The 24,420-nt window shown below is 44.6% G+C and overlaps 2 protein-coding genes across 2 annotated transcripts in view; both read right to left on the minus strand.

The window, feature by feature from the left end:
• Window positions 1-13,761, minus strand: part of KAT14 (lysine acetyltransferase 14) — a 36,059-nt gene extending 22,298 nt beyond the window's left edge. The window contains 5 exon segments of the mRNA XM_047771625.1: window positions 563-744; window positions 4,579-4,700; window positions 11,239-11,318; window positions 11,321-11,356; window positions 13,488-13,761. Of these exon segments, the coding sequence (XP_047627581.1) occupies window positions 563-744; window positions 4,579-4,700; window positions 11,239-11,318; window positions 11,321-11,356; window positions 13,488-13,746 (679 nt within the window). The 5' untranslated portion in view covers window positions 13,747-13,761.
• A 272-nt stretch (window positions 13,762-14,033) lies between these two features.
• Window positions 14,034-18,254, minus strand: LOC125122823 (protein PET117 homolog, mitochondrial). The gene is made up of 2 exons (XM_047771626.1): window positions 17,978-18,254; window positions 14,034-14,204 (listed from the first exon to the last, which is right to left on the minus strand). The coding sequence occupies exons 1-2, from the start codon at window positions 18,071-18,073 to the stop codon at window positions 14,055-14,057; spliced, it is 246 nt and encodes an 81-aa protein (XP_047627582.1). The 5' UTR covers window positions 18,074-18,254; the 3' UTR covers window positions 14,034-14,054.
• Between the last annotated feature and the right edge of the window lie 6,166 nt (window positions 18,255-24,420).

The raw sequence follows: 24,420 nt of genomic DNA on the forward strand, positions 1-24,420 counted from the left end.
CTTTAAAGCTCATTAAAAATTTTTAGATTAAAAAAAATCAGATCAATGTGTGAATAATAAAAAGTTACCATAAATTTTTTTAAAGTGTGAAAATACATTATGGTTAGGCTATTGGAAAGAACGTCCTTATGGCTAAGAGATAAAAAAATGAAATATTTAATAAGGAAATATTGTTGCCTGAAAGTTGCTTCTAAATAATCCAAGGGTGGTGACCAGTGGGTGGAGGGCTGGGAGGGGAGAAAGTACCCAGGGGCCAGATAAAAAACTGTTGAAGTGAAGGTACTTCACATAGTATTACTCTCTTCACATTTATAGATTTAAAATTTTCCGTAATGAAAAGGTTAAAAACTTAGAGTGGAAATAGAGACCCTTTCAGATACTAAAGGAAATTTATAAAACTGGCAACTTCATTGGGAAGGAGCAAAATATTTTTTGCATATTTATTTATAGCATAAAAAACAGTATCAGAACAAAACTGCAGAGCAGCCACAGGGAGGCAGGGAGGCTGGGCCTGGTAAAAGAGGACTGTCTATCCTGGTACTTTTGGCGGTCACGACAGTACCTTTCACCTTCAGAGCCGAGGTGGCCAGCTTCTCGCCCTCGGGCTTCAAGGTTGGGGGCCTGTTGTGCACGAGCTTCCACCACCCCGGCTCCCCAAATTCCTGCGCGCCTGAGCGGAAGTACATGGGGCTCCCAACGCTGAGGCAGCCCGCCACTGTGCTCCACCAGGTGGAAGTCTTCTTCCTGGAGAGCCCAAGAATTTAAAAATTATTGGTTTTCAACTCTATCCCTATACAGAAAGTGCAGTCTCTGACTCCAAGTCTGTGATGGGCTACAGCACCTCCTCTCTTTGAAGGAACAGAACACAATGAAAGAAGGGAAAAGCTCTGGGGTCTGTGTGGCTTCAAATCCTGGCTCCATCACCTTCCAGCTGCCTCACAGTTGCTTCATCTTTAAAATCAGAATGGAGTTCCCATTGTGGCTCAGTGGTAACAAACCCGACTAGTATCCATGAGGATACGGGTTCAATCCTTGGCCTTGCTCAGAGGATTAAGGATCTGGCGTTGCTGTGAGCTGTGGTGTAGGTCAAAGACATGGCTCGGATCCCACACTGCTGTGGCTGTGGTGTAGGCCGGCAGCTATAGCTCCGATTGGACCCCTAGTCTGGGAACGTCCATGTGCTGCAGGTAAGGCCCTAAAAAGCAAAATAACAAACAAATAAATAAAATAAAACCAGGATATTAGAACCTGCAAGGCTACCGTGGGGATCAAATGAAACAACTCAGAAGTTCCCCATTGTGGCTCAGTGGTAACAAATCTGATTAGTAACTGTAAGGTTGCCAGTTTGATCCCTGGCCTTGCTCAATGGGTTAAGGATCTGGCGTTGTCGTGAGCTGTGGTATAGGTCACAGATATGGTTCAGATACTGTGTTGCTGTGGCTGTGGCAAAGGCTGGCAGCTGTAGCTCCAATTTGACCCCTAGCCCAGGAACCTCCATATGCCACGGGTGTGACCCTAAAAAAAAAAAAGGCAAAATAAAGTAAAAATAAATAAAACAACTCAAAGCTCGTAAAGCACTTCTTACAACAATCATCATGATTATGGAGTTCTACAGGCTACTTTTACTTCACTTGAACTGCTTTTACATATGAGTTAACACAGCCCTCATGAAAGAAGACAGGAGGGTCATCAGCCCTGGTGAACAGGTCATCGTACCCATAAAGTCAGAGGCAACCCTTGGTCTGCTACTTGCTTTCACATAAAACTACGTCCCACAAACACAGAACTGAACCTTGGGGAAAAACCAACTCTGACCACCCCTCAAAACACACAAGCATTTCAAAATAACCGCACAAGAGTGTATGCACCAAAATTTTTAAATGATATATAAAAATGTCAACTATTCAGGTCTCTATTAAAAATTCTTTTTAAGGAAACTATTCTATTTCCATCTTAAAAATAAAAATCAAGGACTAGAAAACCTAAAGAACAGTCTCTCATAAGAAGGCCAGTATAACATATGGAAAATATTTTTAGGGAGGCAAAAGAAGTATCTTTCTTTTTTTTTTTTTTGGGCCGCACCCATAGCATATGGAGGTTCCCAGGCTAGGGGGTCTAATCAGAGCAATAGCTGCCGGCCTACGCCACAGCAACGCCAGATCTGAGCTGCATCTGTGATCTACACCACAGCTCACAGTAACAGTGGATCCTTAACCCACTAAGTAAGGCCAGGGATCGAACCTGCATCCTCATGGATACTAGGCAGGTTCGTTAACCGCTGAGCCACAACGGGAACTCTCATGCACTTTTTAATAGCTTCATTCTATTTATAGCAAATGATATGGGTTTTCCACTAACCATAGTACTGTGACATTTCTTTTTAAAAATAATGTATTTTTAAGTGACTTGATTCAGTGATATACTAATATGACCAAAGCCCACTAGTTTAACGATTAAACTATAAGAAGTTGGAGAGTAATTAATGCCTTTCAAAAGTAGTAAAAAGAAAAAAGCCTCAGCTGATGCCTTACAGAACACACTCTACAAATGAACAAATGAAACAACTGAGCAACTGCTATAAAATACAGCAACATCCTTAAAACAGGCAATTTAAATCCAACTTCCAGAAGATAATCCACCAAACAGAACAGCACTCAAAGATCATGAAAACCTTCCAAGATCTAATTTTACCACTTTTTTCCCTTTCTTGTCCCTTATGAATGGGGTATATTAAGATCCATAAATAGAGCTAAATCATTAAACTAAGACAACAGATTTCCTTTTTTAAGAACCAGTTAGACTGTCAATTCCTTTCTTAGTACCACTAAATAACTCAAGAACAAAAATAACTTCTTTTGTAAAAATGCACTGCATCTATTCTATTTTTTCCTCACTGCGGCCTGCAGAAGGTCACCCCTCCCTGATTCCTCAACAACTTGAGCAGAGCTGTGACTTCTCGGCATCCGAGGAAACTGACAGCAGAGAGTTCAGAATAAGGACGGGTACAAACTCCCTGTTCTGACATTTCTTGTGTCCACACTGATCCATTTAGGCAAGATTTATGAATCTCAGAGGACTTCAGAAGACAACTAAACAATTAGAATCTCAAACCATCCACCAATGCAAATACAAGATAATCCCCGAGAGCAATCAAAATCTTATTAGATGCATGTGGTCTGGATGTCTGCGCCCCGAATCCCTCCCTAAGTCTGATGAACCAGGGAGGAGTCACAGAGGTGGAGCGCTCAGGAGTAAAATCAAAGCATCATGATGAAAAGAGAAATGAATGAATAAACTGTGTGCATGTTAATATGCCCAGGCTTGGTGAAGCACTGTGAAGACCAAAGAGTACACAGTGGTTTCTTCCTGCCAGAATTACTAAAGACAAATACTAATTAATAAAGAGCAACTGGGAGTTCCCGTTGTGGCGCAGTGGTTAACGAGTCCGACTAGGAACCATGAGGTTGCGGGTTCGGTCCCTGCCCTTGCTCACTGGGTTAACGATCCGGCGTTGCCGTGAGCTGTGGTGTAGGTTGCAGACGCGGCTCGGATCCCGAGTTGCTGTGGCTCTGGCATAGGCCGGTGGCTACAGCTCCGATTCAACCCCTAGCCTGGGAACCTCCATATGCCTCGGGAGCGGCCCAACAAATAGCAACAACAACAACAACAACAGTAACAACAACAACAAAAAGACCAAAAATAAATAAATAAATAAAAATAAATAAATAAATAAAGAGCAACTGGAATGAGTGCAGTCAATTACTGCCTCTGCTTCTCTTCTTCTGACCTCCTATAAGGCACTGATCTTTAAAGGACATAATAATCCTCTATCCTCAAGTTAGTCACTCAACCGTTTTCTCCTTTTCTTTTTAGGGCTGTACCTGCAGCATATGCAAGTTCCCAGGGCTAGGGGTTGACTTGCAGCTGCAGCTGCTGGCCTATGCCACAGCCACAGCAACACCAAATCCAAGCTGCACAGTGACCTACACCACAGCTTGTGGCAAGGCCAGAGCCTTAACCCACTGAGTGAGGCCAGGGATTAAATTTGCATCCTCATGAATACCAGATGGGTTCTTAACCAACTAAGTCACAAAAGAAACTCCATCAACCAACTATTAAACAGCCTCATTTGGAGTTTCCGAGAGGCTCAGCAGGTTAAGGATCCAGCATTGTCACTTCAGTGGCTCAAGCTGCTGCTGTGGCATGGGTTTGATCTCTGGCCTAGGAACTTCCACACGTGGTGGGAACAGCCAAAAACAACAACAACAGCCTCATTTAATCAAACTCTATTTTTTAACATCCTAAGAATCTGTTCAAATGTCTTCTTGCTCAGTAGAAACCAGCAATTTCCTCTGAAAGTAGCATTAAGAAGTATGGAAATCTAGATTTGTAATTTTATACACACCCACTCTGATTTTTAACTTAAAGTAACAAAATTGTCTGGATTAAAAAATACTCAGTAATTGCCACAAGTAAATACTCGCATCCTCTAAAGGCCTGCATTAGGGTGCCTCAAATCTCACATACTTTATTCTTTGTATCTTCATTCAAGTATAAAGTTTTTTAAAATCACATTACCTATTCCCTAGTAAAAAAGTCCAATGCTTCTCAATAAATGCACAGATATCTTCTTTCCACCTGAAGTAGCCTTGCCTTCCACTCCCTTCCAGAGACAGGTTGTACATCGCCAACATGACCACCTAAAACACAAAGAAACAAGGCTGGAGAAAAGCACAAACGGGGATGATCGACTCTTGAGGACAATGTTGGCTGTCCTGTCTTCTGAGTAGGAATAGCGAGGAATGGAGCAGGAAAAGGAAGAATAACATCTTGGAATATTCTTAGCACAGAATTTTACTTCCTTTTTTGCTTTCAATAGATGAGTAGCACTGATTTCAATCTCGTGTGTTACATATGCCAGGCTGATGTGCGGCTGAGCTGGGATAAGGAGCAACTGCCCTAAGCAGCCTCCACCCAGTCTCCCTCCAACACTCACAAGGCAGCACAAAATACTGTGCCAGCTACTGGCTACTGGCAGCTGGAGGCTCCAGGGCCTGCTGCAGCCCACATTTCTGACAGAAAGTACTGACCTTTATTAAATATTTTGAACTTCACCCCTGCACATATACTCTTCAGAGGGCAAAAACAAAAGACTCAGAATTTCATAACTGAAGATAACGTGAGGTACAACCTACTCTGGGTTTGGCCTTTCTCAGCCGTAGAAACCTTTACTGAGATGAAATCAGCAGAGACAAGGGATGGGGCCTGAAAGGCCTGGCTGCCAGGCCCCTCTAAGAAAGTGAACAACCCCCCAGCTCCACAAGAGGCTCCACATCTGGCTGTAAATTCATTATCCAATTTTTTTAGATAATGAATTTACAGCCCCAAACATGATAGAATTTTTCAGAAGGATAAGTAACACATGCTCACTATAAAATACCTCAGTAATAAAGATAAGCAAAGAAGGAAGTAAAAATAATTTTCAATCCTCCATCCTGTTGTAGCTCAGTGGGTTAAGAACCTGACATAGTATTCACAAGGATGTAAGGTCAATCCCTGGCCGTGAGCTGTGGTGGAAGTGGCAGATGCAGCGCCTATCTGACATTGCTGTGGCTGTGGTGTAGGCCAGCAGCTGCAGCCATAAAAAGAAAAATATTTTTAAAAAAGAAATAATCCTGGGAGTTCCTGTTGTGGCTCAGCGGAAACCAACCTGACTAACATCCATGAGGATGCAGCTCTGCTCAGTGATTTAAGGATCCAGTGCTGCCATAAGCTGTGGTGTAAATCACAGATGAGGCTTGGATCTGGTGTTGCTGTGACGGTGGTGTAGGCCAGCAGCTGTAACTCAATTTTGATCCCTAACCTGGGAACTTCATATGCCACAGGCAAGGCCCTAAGAAAAAGAAAAACAAAAGAAATAATCCTTCTTAACATTTTTAGTGACTGTCCTTTCAAATATATATATATATATACATACATACATATATACACATATATATACACATATATATACATATATGTATGTGTGTGTATATATATATATATATATTTTTTTTTTGTCTTTTTGTCTTTTTAGGGCTGCGGCCGAGGCATATGGAGGTTCCCAGGCTAGGGGCTGAATTGGAGCTGTAGCCACCAGCCTACACCAGAGGCACAGCACCAGATCTGAGCCTCATCTGAGACTTACACCACAGTTCACCGCAACGGTGGATCCTCAACCTCATGGTTCCTAGTTGGATAGTTTCCACTGTGCCACGAGGAAAACTCCCAAATATTTCTCTTTGCATCTAAATGCAATTTTGTAACTGTAAATGACTAACAACAACAAAAAAACCCACAAGCTATCCAAAATCATGTTTTCAACCTAATAAAAATAATGATTACTTTGGGTCCAATGAAACTGAAATCCTTACATGATTCTTCTTTCCATAAGAAGCTGTAAAGAGTCTAATAAACGGCAGCTCATGCTCTCCATCAGCAGAAAATCCTAATGTCCAACAGGAAGACCTATGATTAACACCTCAAAGGGGCCTGGGGATTCTGGCGGGGATTCTACCAAACAATTAACCCCATGGAGTTTGTTCAAATCTTTCCACTTATTTTTGCATCAGGTCAACAATGGCCAACATACCTCTCCCTTTAAACAATTATTGTTCTCAGGAGTCACCGTTAAATGGATACAGGACTTCAGTTTGGGAACATGAGCTTGATCTGGAGATGATGATGGTGATGGTTGCAAAACCCTGTGAATGTAACTAATGCCACTGAATTGTATGCTTAAAAATAATTACACTGGTAAGCTTTGCTATGTCTATTTTACTACATAAAGCTTTATGACTATTTCACTACAATTTTAACAATGGTTTAAGAAATACCTGAAGAAAAGAATGGAATGAACTCTTCTGCCCACTCTCAGGCTCCTTGGAAACATGTACTCACTGTTAACCTCAGTGGTACAGGCGTAAGTGTGTTGTCCCATTTCTGGTACTTTTTTGAAATATTTGAAACACTTCACGACTTTTAAAAAATTAAGATTCACATATTTACTGAAAATAACTTTTCCTATTGTCATATTTACTGAGCAAACTACAAATCCAAAGCATTAAGGACATGGTTTTCCCCCATTTATAATCTTAAAAGAATGAATCCCAGTTTTGTTTTCTGTTCTCACACCACTAGTCCCAGCTCACAGTAACAGGCCAGCCTTGGGGACCAGCAACCCCGAGGTCTCACTCAGGCTGGCACTGCCCAGCAGGAACCTCCCAAATGTCTAAAGAGCACCCAGGAAGATAAGAAGCACCCAGGACAAGAATGTAAAACTGCCCTATCCCAGGATTTCCTGCTGTGGTTCAGCAGAAACCAGCATCCGTGAGGACGCAGGTTCGATCCCTGGCCTTGCTCAGTGGGTTAAGGATCTGGCCTTGCCAAAAGCTGTGGTGTAGGTCGAAGATGTGGCTCAGACCTGATGTTGCTGCAGTTGTGGCATAGGCCAGTGGCTACATCTCCAATTTGACCCCTAGCCTGGGAACCTCCATATGCCTCCGGGTCGGCCCTAAAAAGAAAAAACCTGCCCTATCCCTCTCAAACACCTGATCACTTCCCCTACTTTCCAGACTACTGTTTACAAGTCTCCAAGGAAGAGGAGAGGACACAGAAATCGAGTGGATTCGAAATCAAACTATGGTTTCCGCCAGGGAAACTGTGGGGGCAGGGGGTACGGGAGGATAAATTAGGATGGGAATAATGCAAACACTACCACACATAAAATAATTAATAAGGATCTAGTGTATAGCACTGGAAAATCCACCTGATAGTCTGTAATAACATATATGAGAAAAAAGAATTTATATACGTGTATGTATAACCGATTCACTTTGCTATACACCTAAAACTAATACAACTTTGTAAATCAACTATACGCCAATAAAATTTTTTAAAAAAAGAAAATGAGTAGAACTTTTAGCCACCTCTTTACTGTTGATATTTTGTTACAAGGATTTCTACTTCTTGCTTTGATAAATCAACAGAGTTTAAGATTTAAAATGGCAGGAGTTTCCTGGTGGCTCAGTGGCTTAAGGATCCAGCATTGTCACTACAGCAGCCTGGGTTGCTGCTGTGGCACAGGTTTGATCCCTGGCCTGGGGTCTTTCATATACCATGGGCACAGCCAAAAAAAAAAAAAAAAAGTTTGGAGTTCCCCATGTGGCACAACAAAATTGGCATTATCTCTGTAGCGCCAGAACGCAGGTTAGATCCCTGGCCAGGTACAAAGGGTTAAGGATCCAGCATCACCCCAGCTGCAGCAGAGGTGGCAACGGTGGCTTGAATCTGATTCCTGGCACCAGTAAGGAAGGAAGGAAGGGAAGAAAGGGAAGGAAAGGAAGGAAGGAGGAAAGAAAGAAAAAAAGAAAGAAAGAAGAAAGAAAGAAAGAAAGAAAGAAAGAAAGAAAGAAAGAAAGAAAGAAAAGAAAGAAAGAAAGAAAGAAAGAAAGATTGATTTTCATTTAAAAGAACCTCCATGGAAAACTCGTAGTCTTTTTTTTGCTTTTTTAGGGCCACATTTGTGGCAGATGGAAGTTCCCAGGTTAGAGGTCGAATTGGAGCTGCAGCTGAGACTTATACTACAGCCACAGCAACTGGGGATCCAAGCAGCATCTGTGACCTAGTGACCTACACCACAGCACAGCAACGATGGACCCCTGACCCCACTGAGTGAGGCCAGGGATTGAACTCACATCCTCAGGGATACTAGTTGGATTCATTTCCAATGCACCACAACAGGAACTCCCAAAAACTCATTATCTTGAAAGGAACGTAAATTCGTTCTTCTTCCATTTCACAGTTTTATGAGAAGCTACTTGCAGGCCAAAATTATATCTGCCTTTGTGCGCACATGTCAGAATCACCTATTAATAGTAATCTGACCTTGCCTAGATACAGTGTCTTTTTTGTCTTTTCAGGGCCGCAACTGTGGCATATGGATCTGAACCACATCTGCGACCTACACCACAGCCCACGGCAATACCGGATCTTTAACCCACTGACTGAGCGAGGCCAGGGATCAAACCCGCAACCTCATGATTCCTAGTTGGATTCATTTCTGCTGAGCCATGACAGGAACTCCCTAGACATAGTATCTTATGTACACTTTGAAAAAAAATCCCAGTGGTAATATTCATGAGACTGTATCCTCAAACAAACTTCCCTTCATTTTCTACTTTGATATTTTCAGGTAGGTCAACAAAGGCTCCAACAAGCTTCACTGACAGATTTCATCAGATGTCCTAATAAAGCGCTGATAATTAAAACAATACCCTAAGGTTGCCAATACCACTACACTTTACAAGGAACATCTTAAATGACTTAAATGGTATAATTTAAAATCTTGGGGAGTTCCCATCGTGGCGCAGTGGTTAACGAATCCGACTAGGAACCATGAGGTGGCGGGTTCGGTCCCTGCCCTTGCTCAGTGGGTTAACGATCCGGCGTTGCCGTGAGCTGTGGTGTCGGTCACAGACGCGGCTCGGATCCTGCGTTGCTGTGGCTCTGGCATAGGCCTGAGGCTACAGCTCCAATTCGACCCCTAGCATGGGAACCTCCATATGCTGCGGGAGCGGCCCAATAAATAGCAAAAAGACAAAAAAAAAAAATTAATTAAAATAAAATAAAATAAAATCTTGTTCTCATTACCCTGTTTATTTCCTTCATAGCAAGAAGTGCTGGGGTAATTAAATTGTTTATTTGTCTGCTTATTGTCTAGAATGTCGGCTGCCTGGGGCTGGGGTCTTGGCTTTCTTATTCATCACAAAGAGAACCAACTGGTCTTGGCTAGATTCTATTCTCCAGGCCTAGAACAGTGTCTGGTTCATCATGGACACTCAATATTTGTTGAATGAATAAACACAAAAACCCAGTATGTGATGTCTAATTCGTTCATTTTTAGAACTTAAAGGCTGCATATACATTCATGCCTCGTTATAAAGATATTAATATAGGCAGTTCCCATTGCGGTGCTGCAGAAATGAATCCAACTAGGAACCATGAGGTTGTGAGTTAGATCTCTAGCCTCACTCAGTAGGTTAAGGATCCGGTATTGCTGTGAGCTGTGGTGTAGGCCATGGACACAGCTTGGATCTGGCGTTGCTGTGGCTGTGGTGTAGGGTGGCAGCTGTAGCTCCGATTAGACCCCTAACCTGGGAACATCCATATGCCACAGGTGCAGCCCTAAAAAGCAAAAAAAAAAAAAAAAAGATATTAAAACAAAACCAAAAAACTAATACAACCTGGAGCTCAGTTAAAAGATATTGTTCAGGCTATAGTTGGCTGTGATTAGGGTAGCCATCTTTTTTCTTTTAATTGAAGTATAGTTGTTTTACAATATTATGCTAGTTTCAGGTGCAGAGCTTAAGGATTCACCATCTTTACATTTTTTAGAATGGCTTTATTTTTCTAAAAATAGCTGCCAGAAGCGTTCTCGTCGTGGCTCAGTGGTTAATGAATGCAACTAGGAACCATGAGGTTGCGGGTTTGATGCCTGGCCTTGCTCAGTGGGTTAAGGATCTGGTGTTGCTGTGAGCTGTGGTGTAGGCCGCAGACTTGGCTTGGATCCCGCGTTGCTGTGGCTATGGCGTAGGCTGGCGGCTACAGCTCCGATCAGACCCCTAGCCTGGGAACCTCCATATGCTGCTTGTACAGCCCTAGAAAAGACAAAATACATACATACATACATACATATAGCTGCCAGAAACCTCTTCCATTAAAATCTGTTTGGGGAATTCCCATTTCGGCTCAGTGGTAACGAATCTGACTAGTATCCATGAAGGCACAGGTTTGATCCCTGGCCTCGCTCAGTGGGTTAAGGATCCAGCACTGCCGTGAGCTGTGGTGTAGGTCACGGACACAGCTCAGATCCAGCATTGCTATGGCTATGGTGTAGGACAGCAGCTACAGCTCCAATGCGACCCCTAGCCTGGGAACCTCCATTTACCATAGGTGCAGCCCTAAAAAGAAAAAAAAGAAAAGAGAATCTCGAACCCAATTCATTAAGTTAGCAGTAAGTATTTTTCACTAAGAAATCCCTTCTTCACGTATTTGCTACATGACTTTCATTGTGAAATAAACTGACCCTCAAAACAACTCAAAAGCTCATCCCTAAACTCCTCATTCTCTAGATATTTATTCCAATAAATTACCTGGGGGACCAACCTCACAAATACCCAAGGAAGAGCTTTTACTCACTTGCTGCCAGGTCAGCTTCAGCCTCTCATACTGCTCCTTGCCATCTTCCGAGCAATCAGAACAAGTAAACCTAAAAAATTATCGCCCTTAAGGTAACTGAGCTGTTCCCTCAGCTGACCTAGGAGAAAAACAAAAGGCACATCACACGTCTGTCCAGAGCAGAAGTAACCCAAAGCTTGAATCAATTTATCAACTATTTTTCAAGTTTCCAGGCTGTGTTTTTCCCTTTCTTTTCTGCAGGGTCAGGGTCGGGAAGGGGGATTTTTATTCATCTAACAGCAGGTGCATGTCCACTTAGGTATTTCTGTGGTTCCCCAACTTTCAGAAGAGCCTGTAAAAGCAGGTAGGATTGTTCTCACTGGCTATTCCAACCGTTAGCATTCCAGATTCCTATAGGTCTCTTCACACTTTCTTTCAGAAAATATCTGAGCTCTCACTGAGCCAGGGTCTGGGCTGGGAGCCTGTAACGTAACACCCAACACAGATATGATGCCAGATCCTGAGGCTTACAAAGTCTGAGGGCTACAAAGGAGCAAGCAGGGAATCAGAGCAGCTCAGCAGGGCTCCACCCTCACTGCACATCAGAACCACCCGGGGGTTGTCTTGTTTTAAATATGCCCAGGGCCTACTGCACACAAAATAAATCAAGCCCTGGAAGCAGTGCTGTTTTTGAAGTTCCCCAGGTGATCCGGTGCTCTAGGAGAAATAGAAACCCCCGAAGTCGCTGTGATGCATGCAGGAGGCAATAGGAGGACACATAAGAGGTGCCCACCTACATCGAGAAGACAGGAGAGCTAGAAGTGGGGCCGACAGGGACCTGAAGGATGGCCAAAATTGGCAGGCGAAAAGAGATGCTTGTGTGTGTGAGACTGGGCCGGGGTGGGGAAGGTGGGGGGACATAAGCTATAGAGACATATTCCACAGAGGACGTTTGTGTGTGTGAAGTCCTGGGGGGAAGAAAGAACTGCAACTGCTCGTGGGGAATTAAAGGCTCACTCTAACTGCAAAGTTGTGTTTCCATGTGCAGATAGGTGGACACTAAAGAGTGAGGCTGGAGAAGTTAGCAGGGGCCTCATCAGGAAGGGCAGAAAATGCTGCAAAGACAATGGGAAACATTCTTAGGCAGAACCCTGAATTTATAAGCAGAGACAGCTCAAAAGCAGAAACTAGCTAAAATGTAGTCAATTTCGGGTTTGCTTTCGGTGAAAATGCTATCAATTTATTAACAGTAACTACGAATGTGAAGAGTTGAATCCAAAACATTTCCATATAGCAGAAAATGGCCTGCTTCACAATGATACAGACATACATGCATATACATAAACTTCTCTGACCTAGTTACAAATTCTACTGCACAAGTATTTCTCTAGTACGTATGTCTTTACTAGTCTCGGCCTAATGGAAAATCCTGTTTGGTAAGAGCTCTGATGCCCGGCAGAGCACACTCCTTGAGAGCTGGAAGCTCACAGCTGAAAAAGTGAGCTGTTAGGAAAGCACATGTGTGCATCTACTGTCAGCAGATCAAGAAGGCCAGCAAGTAGAAAGCCACCCTAGAAAAAGGCGTAAGACTCTTAATCTGCTAATTCCGACCTTCCATCAGCATACAATAGCAAGTCACTGGCCGTGTAAGTTAAATATCACCAGAGTCATTTTTATGAGCCTGAACTTCAGCTCTACACTGGTCTTATAATTTGGCCCCACAATTACATGATCTTGATAGAAAAATGTGGCTATCTCTGAATTTAACACAGGATTTCCCATTTTCTCATTTTTATTGGGTTACAATCAAGAACATTAACTTAACGTGATCAGAGGCTGACAAATGTGTCTATTTAACATAAATTTGTAATCAGCTAAACTAATAACAAATATAACTGTTAGCTTTTTTTTTTTTTTGGTCTCTTTAGGGCTGCACCCGCAGCACATGGAGGTTCCCACACGAGGGGTCTAATTGGAACTGTAGCTGCCAGCCTACACCACAGCCACAGCAACACAGGATCCGAGCCGAACCTGCGACCTACACCACAGCTCACGGCAAAGCTGGATCCTCAAGCCACTGAGGGAGGCCAGGGATCGAACCCGAAACCTCATGGTTCCTAGCCAGATTCGTTTCCGCTGCACCACGATGGGAACTCCCAACTGTTAGCTTTTTATTTAGGTCTATGTTACATTCACACTGCTTTTCCAGGTTAGAAAAGCAAACCTTCCCACAGGAACTAACAACGCAAAGGAATTGAGAAGCTCCTTACTGGCTGGGATCCACTTTTGGCACTTGTCGCAGAAGTAGGACAGCTGCTCCTCCATCCACGACATGTCCCCTTCGTCACTGTTGAGGGAATCCCCGCTCTGGTCGTGAGACAAGTCCACAGACGCCTGGTCCTCCGACTCCACGATCAGGAGGGTCTCCCCCTCCACCTCCCCCTCCTCCAGCCCTTCTGATGTGGATGTTCTTGTGGCTTCATCATCATGCCGACTGATCAAACTGCCCAGGTGGATGTTAGTCTCCATCCCCCTCTTCTTGAAGGTTCAGAGTGCTTCCAGGAACAATCCTAAGCTCTGGACACCAAGCTTAAATGGGCTCCTCACTGACCATACAAACAGAAACTCTCAGAAAATCATCTGCCCACCTCTACTCAGATACAAAAGGCTCTTAAAGCAATTACTTAGAACACATGATCCATTGTCCATTTTCTAATCAAGTTTAAAAGGACAGTGACCAAAAACACAGGCTGAAGATTTCAATAAGCTGTTCTCCATCATTCACACACACACACTTAATGCTGTCTATTCCATCCATATTTCACATGCATTTTAAGTCATGTGTTTTGAGATCCTTTTGCCAACACCATCTTCTCTCTTTCTGCTTGAAGTTGCTCAGTCAGAAGAATCTGTTCTCCCAGGAGACGAATGTTTTCTTTTTTCCGACTTTGCCTCTCAATGTCTCTGATCACTCCGTCACGAAGCCTCTAAAAGTGTAAGAAACAGATTTCAGTAAAACCCTGAACAGGTGGTTCCCATCCCTGTGCCATTCAAATCCAAAAACAGTGTTACCAAAATACACTTCAAACTTTTAGATTCCAAGTACCCAATTACTATTTTAATTTTCTGCATAAGTGTAACGTGTCTTTTTTTTTTTTTTTTGGCTTTTTAGGGCTGCACCTGCAGCATATGGAGGTTCCCAGTCTAGGGGCCAAATCAGAGCTACAGCCGCAACCACAGCAATATCAGATCCGCACTGCATCTGCGACCAACACCACAGCTCACTGCAACACCAGATCCTTAACCCACCAGTAATCAAACCTGCGTCCTCATGGATACCAGTCAGATTCGTTTCTGGTGAGCCACAACGGGAACTCCTCTGTGTAAGTATGATTTAGTAAAGAAACCATCAAATTAATTTGGCAGAGTGCTATGGTATTATTACAAACTTCTTATCATGTTTTAAGAAATTTCTTACCGTTTAGCATGAAAAACTAAATTAAAAATAATTTAATGAGAAATAATTTTTTTTTGTCTTTTTGCCTTTTCTAGGGCCGCTTCCCATGGCATATGGAGGTTCCCAGGCTAGGGGTCTAATCAGAGCTGTAGCTGCCAGCCTACGCCAGAGCCACAGCAATGCCGGATCCTTAACCCACTGGGCAAGATCAGGGATCGAACCCGAAACCTCATGGTTCCTAGTCAGATTCATTAACCACTGCGCCACGACGGGAACTCCAAATAAGAAATAATTTTTTTAAAAAAACTGCCCCACCTGAATTTTACAAGTTTAGTTAATATATGATGCTCTAAAAACTTGATGAGAGTTACCTGAATGACTATGAACTACCTTCCTGTTGGCAAGCTAAGCAATAAATATCACAGAAAAAATAATTATTAAAATTTAAACAACTGTAAAGATACAAGAAAGAACTCAGGTTAAGAGAAAAAGTAAAAATTATACAGATTTACTATCAATTACATAATGGAGAGAGAAGGGGAAAAAAAAAAGAACACTACCAGCAGAGGCAAAAATAACAGCCCATCAATGGTTGTGGCTTTGATAAGGACTAAAAAGACAAGAATATTCCAGAACATGGACCTGGCATCTAAGATGAGACGTCCTAAAGCATCAATTCAGTCGTTACTAATAACTAACATTTTATAGGTTGTAAGTCACAAAATACTCAACTTTTTTTTTTTGGCTATACCAACAGCATGCAGAAATTCCCAGGCCAGGGATCAGACCGGAGCTAGTACAGTGACAATACTGGATCCTTAACCTGCTGAGCCACCTGGGAACTCCAAAATACTCATAACCTTTCACAGTGGCCATGTAAGGCAGAATAATGGGAACAGGACCTGGGGCACAGGTATGGGTTTTTTTTTTTAATTACTATTATGTCTACTTTAAAAACTCACTAGGTACCTGCTTGCTGGCCCTCCTCCAGGCCTAGAGCCCCCATTACAGGGGAACCAGGAAATTTAAGAGTCCTGGGACTTCTAAACCAACTTTCCTGAACCCTGTGCCCTTGGCAAGATCTCCAGACAGAAACGGGGGCTCCAATTCCACTCCTCCCTCACCAGCTCTTCCTGTCCTCTGTGCATCAGCACATACCTAACCCCCAAGCCCACTGGAATCCATACCTGCTCTGAGGTCCTCCCTTCCTTTCTCAGAGACTTTAGCACATGGCTTAGGATCTCATTCTCCATCCACCATTTGTTACTTTCCTCCAAGTTTCAAGGTCTATGCTAACTGCCTTGCACATCCTTCCTGCAATGTCCACTAACTACTTTAATAACCATGACACTTTCTGACCAAAATCTCTTTACTACTGCAGCTCTAAAACCTACAGCTCTGGCTCCTCACGCAGTTCTGCTGGTTTTGCTGACTTCCTGTGAGGATTAAAGACGATGTATACAAAGTGCTAATACAGTGCCTAGTATGTGATAAACAGGAAACAAAAAGGAATGACAGTTTTATTTCTTGTTTCCTTGAACCTTCCAACAAATCATTTGTTCACCTCTTTCCCGCTGCTAGAAGGTAAGCCCACAGTGAGTGACAGGATGTAAAACACACAGGTTATTCTAGTCAATCTTCACCTCTAACTTCCAAATATCTAAATCTTGCTGCTGTTTCATGCTCTAACCATAGTTCTCAACCCTGGCTGCATGTTAGAATCTCTGGGTCACTTTTTTTTTTTTTTACTTTTTACAGACACCTGCAGCAATGTGAAGTTCCCAGACTAGAGGCTGAATTGGAGCTGCAGCCACTGGCCTATGCCACAGTCACGGCAACTCCAACACCAGATCCAACCACCTGTGACCTACACTGTAGCCTGTTGCAACACCAGATCCTTAACCCACTGAGCAAGGCCAGGGATCGAACCCACATCCTCACAGATACTAGTCTGGTTCTTAACCCTTTGAGCCACAAGGGAAACTCCCTCTGGATCACTTTTACAACATACTTAAGTAGGATTTCCATCCCCAAGAGATTTTGATTTAAAAGATCTGGAGCAGGACACCAGGCCGTCACATGGTAAAAACTTCCCAGGGACAATCACACCTGTAGCTAAGGTCAGAACCAAGTTTTTATCAGCCCTACTCCATACTCAGAAAACCCCTGTTCATGGAACTCAGAACTACATATGACATACCATTCTCTAACCCATCTCAAATTTCCTCCTGGTCACCATCTCTTCCTTCTTAGAGGAGGAAGTGTCTTGTCTTTGTTCCAAAAACCCTTAGAACTCCTCCTTTAATCCCAAATCTCCAATTTCTTTCATGCCCTATCATCCTTAATTGTACCCGCCCCCTCCCCTGCCCAATTCTTTTATCTTCACAAGCTTCCACTTCTCCGAGTGTGAACACCGAGGACAAAGGCCTCATTCGATGCATCCCTGTTCACCAAGCACACCGCACAGTCCAATGCAAGACAAGCCTAGTTACTCTTGGTTCATCAAGTCATTCCTTCTACCTCTGCAACCAGGATCAACCCTAATACCACACCCACCTGCCCGCCTCTTCCCACATCCAACCTTCAGGATCTTTTCCCGTAATTTACGGTCTCAGAAGCAGCTATGCTTCCTTATCCTTGTCTCCCAAAGTGCCCAGAGTGGAGCGTGGCGCACAGAGCTGAGTCATTAAACGTTTGCCAACTTGAAAAAGGATGAAAATATGAACCGAGAGATACAGTATGGGCGGTTAGTCCACTGAGCAGTTAAGTCACGGATGTTTCCAGAGATAAAAGTACCAAAAAAAGAAAATTTGGAGGCTGTTATGTCTTTCGTTCCCAAAACCTAGTTTCCAAAGCAAACTGTTTCTTAAAAAGGAAAAACACACACACACACAACTATCTCACCAAATTCCCTCGGCCAAAGGCAGGAAGGCGGTGCGGGGTGCCTTCTTTATCGTGCGTAAAGTATCACTAACATTTAAGGAGACCGCAGCCTTCGCGGGGTGGGGGGGGGGAGGCGGTACCCCGCCGAATGCAGGCCAGGGGAACCCCCTCCCCCACCCGACTTCCTAGAATGGTCGAGGGGTCAGCTGGCCCCAACCCGAGAACAGGGCCGATGACCGCTCCGCAGGCGCCAACCAGGAAGGGGTCTCCCGGCTTCGGGGACACGCGGTCACGGGAGAAGGGATGGGACAGGGGAGGAAAAGCGAAGAGGAAGCGGGAAGCCACGCGGAGACAGACCCCAGCCCCGAGGCCGCAGCCGCCGCCGCGCGAGCCCGGAAGAGACGGTCACGTGATACCGACCTGCTGGTCCTGCCGCTGCTTCAGATGCACGCCCGCCACGGTGGCCGCCGTTAGCACCACCGAAAGGCCCAGCACCACTTTCGAGCTCCTCGACATCCCCGCGCCAGCCGCTGAGACCTCCTGTCCCGGCCCTCGGGGTTCCAAGGTCGCCGCCAAGTGTGCGTCACAACCGGTGCGCGCCAGGCCTGACCCCACGAGCACAGAGCCCTACTGCATTGAGAGTCGCGGTTCCCTGCCAGACACGAGCAATCGAGCGCCGACTGGAGCCTCTGTTCTGCCGAGAACCTGGCTCCTGGGTGGGCCCAGGGGACCAAGGGCTTCTCCTCTATTCTTTGCGGGCGGCCGAGTGGGAATATTCCAAAGTCAAACTCTACAGGGCCCCGGCCCAAAGCTGGCCCCAGCACCTTACAGGACGGGGGCTCCAGGCCTGAGCCACCTCATTTCGTCCACCGCCCCCAGCGGAGTGAGGGGCTGGAGGCTGGATTACCCACCGGGTACTTCCGTGTCGCGTGTCCCTTCCAAGCGCGGGGCTGCTTTGCTCAATGCCACCTTCACCAAACGGAGCTCTCATTGCCCCTTTGGCGGGGGAGGTGTCCCCAGAACAAGGTCGGGGTCTGGTTTTTCTTTAAATTGAAAAGCCTTCTGGAAGTTCCCGTTGTGGCTCAGCGGTAAGGAACCCAGCTGGTATCCATGAGGATGAGGGTTCATTCCAGGCCTTCCTAGTGGGTTAAGGATACATAGTTGCCAGGAGCTGTAGTGTAGGTCGCAGAGACAGCTGGGATCTGGTGTTGCTGTGGCTGAAGCATAGGCCAGCATCTGTAGCCCTAATTCGACCTCTGACCTGGGAACTTCATATGCCATAGGTGCAGTCCTAAAAAGATAAAGGAAAGGAAAAGCCTTCTGGCTAGAGAGCATGTCTGCTGCGCAGCGGCACCTCCTTGCCTGCTGATAAGAAAAGCGCAGGTCACCATGTTGCCCACAATCCTTGTGAGCTCATTTCTGCACCTAGTTGCCAACATCAGTAGGCAGGATTGGGGATTGGTGCCCGCATTACTAGAAACATAAATGACTAAATTTGTGCCTTGAGAACCGCATAAGATTCTATGCGAGGTGCAGACAGGTATTTGACTTTCCAAAGAAGAGATATCATCATTGCGTCTTTCTTTTATACTAGAATTCATGAAGAACAAACCTGTGCAAAGGACTATGGACAATGTCGACTTGGACTAGGTCTCGGTTAGCCTCACCCCAGGGCTTTTCCCACATTCATCTCTACAGCACTTAGAGCTCTTGCAGCATCTGTTAGGCCAGCGTAAATAGCATGGGATGAATGTTGCTCTTAAATATAATAAGATAAAATAATTTTTAAACTATAAATATCCTTTTCAAATGTCATTTTGTCTTCAGCATTTTTCTCATCAGAGGAACAAGAACTATTGAGTTGGAAAAGAGAGGAGTCCCTGCACTAACAGACCTCAGAGTTAGAAGCAATTGAATTCAGGGCACATTTGAATATTTCTCTAAAGAAAAAAATTATTTTAGACTGCTTTTTACTTGTAGTAGACTCTAGATATTTTTTCTGTTTAAGTCAGTGAGCCTGCAATAAACGACATGTCTTTAGAATGTATGTCAGAGTCAGATGGCCTTTTATTCTATCACGTCTAATTTTTCAACTTGTCTTCAAATGTATTGTTTCCTGTAAATCCTTAATGTGCTATTAGTGTCAAATTCAGAAATGGATTATCTGTTTAAATATTTATAAACCTAAGCAGGGTGTTTTCTGTGATTATTGCCACATAAATTACTGATTTTAGAGAGAGTGCACATTTTCAAACATTGAGACCAATTTTTTTTTTTCATTAAAAAATTTCTAGGAGTTCCTGTCATGGCTTAATGGTTAATGAACCCAACTAGGATCCATGAGGATGTGGGTTCGATCCCTGTCCTCGCTCAGCGGGTCGGTGATTTGGTGTTTCTGCGAGCTGTGGCGTAGCAACACAGGATCTGAGCCACGTCTGCAACCTACACCACAGCTCACAGCAAAGCCAAGTCACCAACCCAGTGAGCGAGGCTAGGGATCGAACCCCATCCTCATGGATTCTAATCAGATTCGTTAACCACTGAGCCACAAAGGGAACTCCTGTTCCACAGACTTTGAGTGAATGTCTCAGGAGAAGTGACTGGGTAGCTCCCATTCCGAAAGCATTTCAGTGCCTGGAGGGAAGACAGACTGGTATATCAAATAATCACAATGAAAAAGATAGGGAGACAGCTGAGTGTTATCAAACAGTAGCAATTCTTATGTTCTGTGTTTTTGTTTCCCGTGTATTCTTTTTTATTTCTTGGCCATGCCACAGTGTCTGGAAGTTACCAGGCCAGGATCAAACCTGTACCATAGCTGCAATCCAAACCACAGAAGTCACAATGCCAGATCCTTAACCCACTGTGCCACCAGGGAACTCAGCTCGCTCATATTTTTATGTTGAAGTAATAATCCCCAATGAGATGGCATTAGGGGGTGGGGCCTTTAGAAGGCAGTTTGGTTTAGATGAAGTCATAGGGATGAGGTCTCCATAACAGGATTAGCATCCTTACATGAAGAAAAAGAGACTAGAGCTTTCTCTCTCTACCATGTAAGGACACAGCAAGGAGATAGCACTGCAAACCAGGAAGAGGGCCTTTACTAGAACCTGACCAAGCAGGTACCCTGACCTCAGGTTTCCTGGCCTCCAAAACTGTAAGAAATAGGAGTTACCGTCGTGGCGCAGTGGTTAACGAATCTGACTAGGAACCATGAGGTTGCGGGTTCAGTCCCTACCCTTGCTCAGTGGGTTAACGATCCGGCGTTGCCATGAGCTGTGGTGTAGGTTGCAGACGCGGCTTGGATCCCGCGTTGCTGTGGCTCTGGCGTAGGCCGGTGGCTACAGCTCCGATTAGACCCCTAGCCTGGGAACCTCCATATGCCGCGGAAGCGGCCCAAAGAAATAGCAAAAGGACAAAAAAAAAAAACTGTAAGAAATAAATTTTCTATTGTTTAAGCCACCCAGTCTATGGTACTTTTGTTACAGCAGCCTGAGCTGACTAAAACAGCAATTAACTGTTCCCCAAAGTTAAGTGCAGGTGTGGGCCTACTGCTCCAGAGGCAGTGTCACCAACACACAGATTCAAGACCTTGGTCAAAACCTTCCAGTAAGTCTCCTTCCAGGTGCTGGCTTGTCTTAAATTCCTCACGCTCTTCCTCTCAGTAGTAAATCATCACTAATGCTGACTAAATGGAAAAGTCCTGCTTAACCACTGGAGACTCCGGGTGCCAGGTGCTCCTGAAATATCACAGGCAGAGTTTTTGCTATAAGGTGGTTAAAAAAAAAAATTACTCCAAAATGTGCAAACACTCAGCACATTCAGGCACCGAACACATGTAATTTTTTTTGTGGATGCACCCACAGTATGCAGAAGTTCTGGGCCGGGGATCAAACCAGAGCTACAGCAGTAACCAGAGCCACAGTAGTGACAACTCTTGAGCCTTAACCTGCTAGGCCACCAGGGAACTCCCACCATGCACAATTTAAAGCTCTTTATCCTATGACCAGCATCTCCCCACGTCCCACCCCCCAACCCCTAGCAATGCCCATTCCACTCTGTTTCTCTAACAATTTGAAATTACACATCTAAGCGAGATCATACAATATTTGTCTTTCTGTGTCTAGCTTACTTCTTTTAGCATAATAAGGTGTCCTTTGGGTTCATCCATGTTGTTGCAAGTAGCGAGAACTCCTTCCTTTTTTTTCCCTCTGAGTCACAGTTGCCACATAGGCCGCAGCTGCAGCATCACTGGATCCTCAAGCCACTGTGCTTGGCCAGGGATTGAACCTTCGTCCTAGTGATCCCAAGATGCTGCTGATCCCATTGTGCCACAGTGGGAACTCCAAGATTTCCTTCTTTGTATGGCTAAATAATACTTCACTGTATACAAATACCACAATTTATTTATCCATCAGTGGACACTCAGGTTGTTTCCATATCTTGACTATTTTGAATAATGCCTCAGTGAATGGGAGAGTACAGATATCTCTTTGATATCCTGATTTCATTTCATTTGGATAAATACCCAGAAGTGGGAATGCTGGATCATATGATAGTTCATTTTTAATTTTTCAAGGAAACTTCATATTGTTTTTCTTAGTTGCTGCACCAGCTAACATTTTTTTTTTTTTTTGTCTTTTTGCCTTTACTAGGGCGGCTTCCGAGGCATATGGAGATTCCCAGGCTAGGGGTCTAATCGGAGCTGTAGCCACCAGCCTAGGCCAGAGCCACAGCAACTCGGGATCCGAGCTGCATCTGTGGCCTACACCACAGCTCACGGCAACGCCCGATCCTTAACCCACTGAGCAAGACCAGGGATCAAACCGGAAACCTCATGGTTCCTAGTCAGATTCGTTAACCACCGAGCCACAACGGGAACTCCTGCACCAGTTAACATTCTTACCAGCAGTGCTCAGAGGTTCCCTTTTCTCCACATCCTCATTAACACTCGTTATCTCTTATCTTTTTTTTTTTTTTAATCTTTTGTTGTTGTTGTTGTTGTTGCTATTTCTTGGGCCGATCCCGAGGCATATGGAGGTTCCCAGGCTAGGGGTTGAATCGGAACTGTAGCCACCGGCCTACGCCAGAGCCACAGCAACGCGGGATCCGAGCCGCGTTTGCAACCTACACCACAGCTCACGGCAACGCCGGATCGTTAACCCAATGAGCAAGGGCAGGGACCGAACCCGCAACCTCATGGTTCCTAGTCGGATTCGTTAACCACTGCGCCACGACGGGAACTCCCGTTATCTCTTATCTTTTTGATGACAGCCACTCTAACAGGTGTCTGTGATATCTCCTTGTGGTTTTGATTTGCACGATGATTAGTGATGTTTAGCACCTTTTCATGTGCCTGTTGACCATTTCAATTCTAAGATGAATACATCCTGGGTGTCTATTATGCATCCTGGTGACTATAGTTTATTATTATATGCTTGAAATTGCTGAGAGTAGACCTTAAGTGTTCTCACCACAGACAAAAATGGTAAAGTATGTGGGAGTTCCCACTGTGGTGCAGTGGAAATGAATCCAACTAGTATTCGTGAGGAATGGGTTTGATCCCTGGCTTCACTCAGTGGGTCAGGGATCCGGCATTGCTGTGAGCTGTCATGTAAGTCACAGACGAGGCTCAGATGGATTCCGTGTTGCTGTGGCTGTGGCGTAGGCCGGCAGCTGCAGCTCTGATTTGACCCCTAGACTGGGAACTTCCACATGCTGTGGGTACGACCCTAAAAAGACAAAAATAAATAAATAAGTTTAACCCACTGAATGTGTATCTTCAGACAATAGACAAGGAGAATGTATATATGTACAATTTTCCAATTCTCTATTCCAGCTGCTTAAAGAACAGGAGAAGAGGAAAGAGGGGAACTAGGACGAGATGCTCAGGTGGGAGAGGAAAAAAACGGGAGAGAACAAAATCATCAGGAACTCCTCCTGGGTTCTGAGGTCACGGCATTGACCTCTGGGGATGTTCACTGGACTTCTGACATCCCCGCCTCCTTCACATGACCCTTTGGGGTTCCGATTTCCCATCTTCGACCCCTCCCTTCCCAGGAGCTCTCCAGTGGGATATCCTTCGCAGAAGGTGGCCTCTGTGATCGAAGCTCTACAGCCACAAAGGGCTTTTGGCTTTACAGAGGACAGTCCCTGACCTTCTGGGGCCTCGGTTTCCCCATCTGTATAATGGGAACAATCATATGTCTGCCACCTCCTGAGCTTGCTGGTTGAGACCACAAGTTAGTAGTGTGACAACACTGAGCCAGGCAGGTGGCAAGGAGGCATGTCATGAGCCTTCACTGGTCCCCCTGAGATATAAGACAGGGAACCCCTCAGCCCTGGGGGGAGGGGAATCCTCATCTTTACACCCTCAGGAGAAGTCTGTTCATTTGCTGTTCAGAGCGCTTTTCAGGGACACCCAAGCTGGCGGCATTGTGAGTGCTTTCATGGCACTTGCCCAAACTGGATTAGCATTTTGTGGTTCCAGAATACTTAGTGTGGCTCAGTTCTTTTGGATTCAAACTCCAGTCACATCGTCAGAGAAAAATGTCAACGTTGCTGTTAAGGGAAAGAAAGAGCTGTTTGATCTTTTCCATGCAATTTTGACTACTATAAATTTATGAATCATTGTTTAAAAAATAATAATAATGCCTTTAACTGACTATACCACACATTGGCAAAAACGCAGAACAGCTGGAACACCCTGTACTCCTGGTGGGACTGGCCCTTGGAACCACTTCAGCTCTATCTGCTGGAGCTGAACGCACATGCACCCATGACCCAGCAACTTCAGCCCCAGGTAGAGGCCCCTCAGAACTGCATGTACGTGAACCTCCAAAGACATCTGTATAAACCCCCCT

Source organism: Phacochoerus africanus, chromosome 3, assembly GCF_016906955.1.
Source record: "Phacochoerus africanus isolate WHEZ1 chromosome 3, ROS_Pafr_v1, whole genome shotgun sequence".
NCBI lineage: Eukaryota > Metazoa > Chordata > Mammalia > Artiodactyla > Suidae > Phacochoerus > Phacochoerus africanus.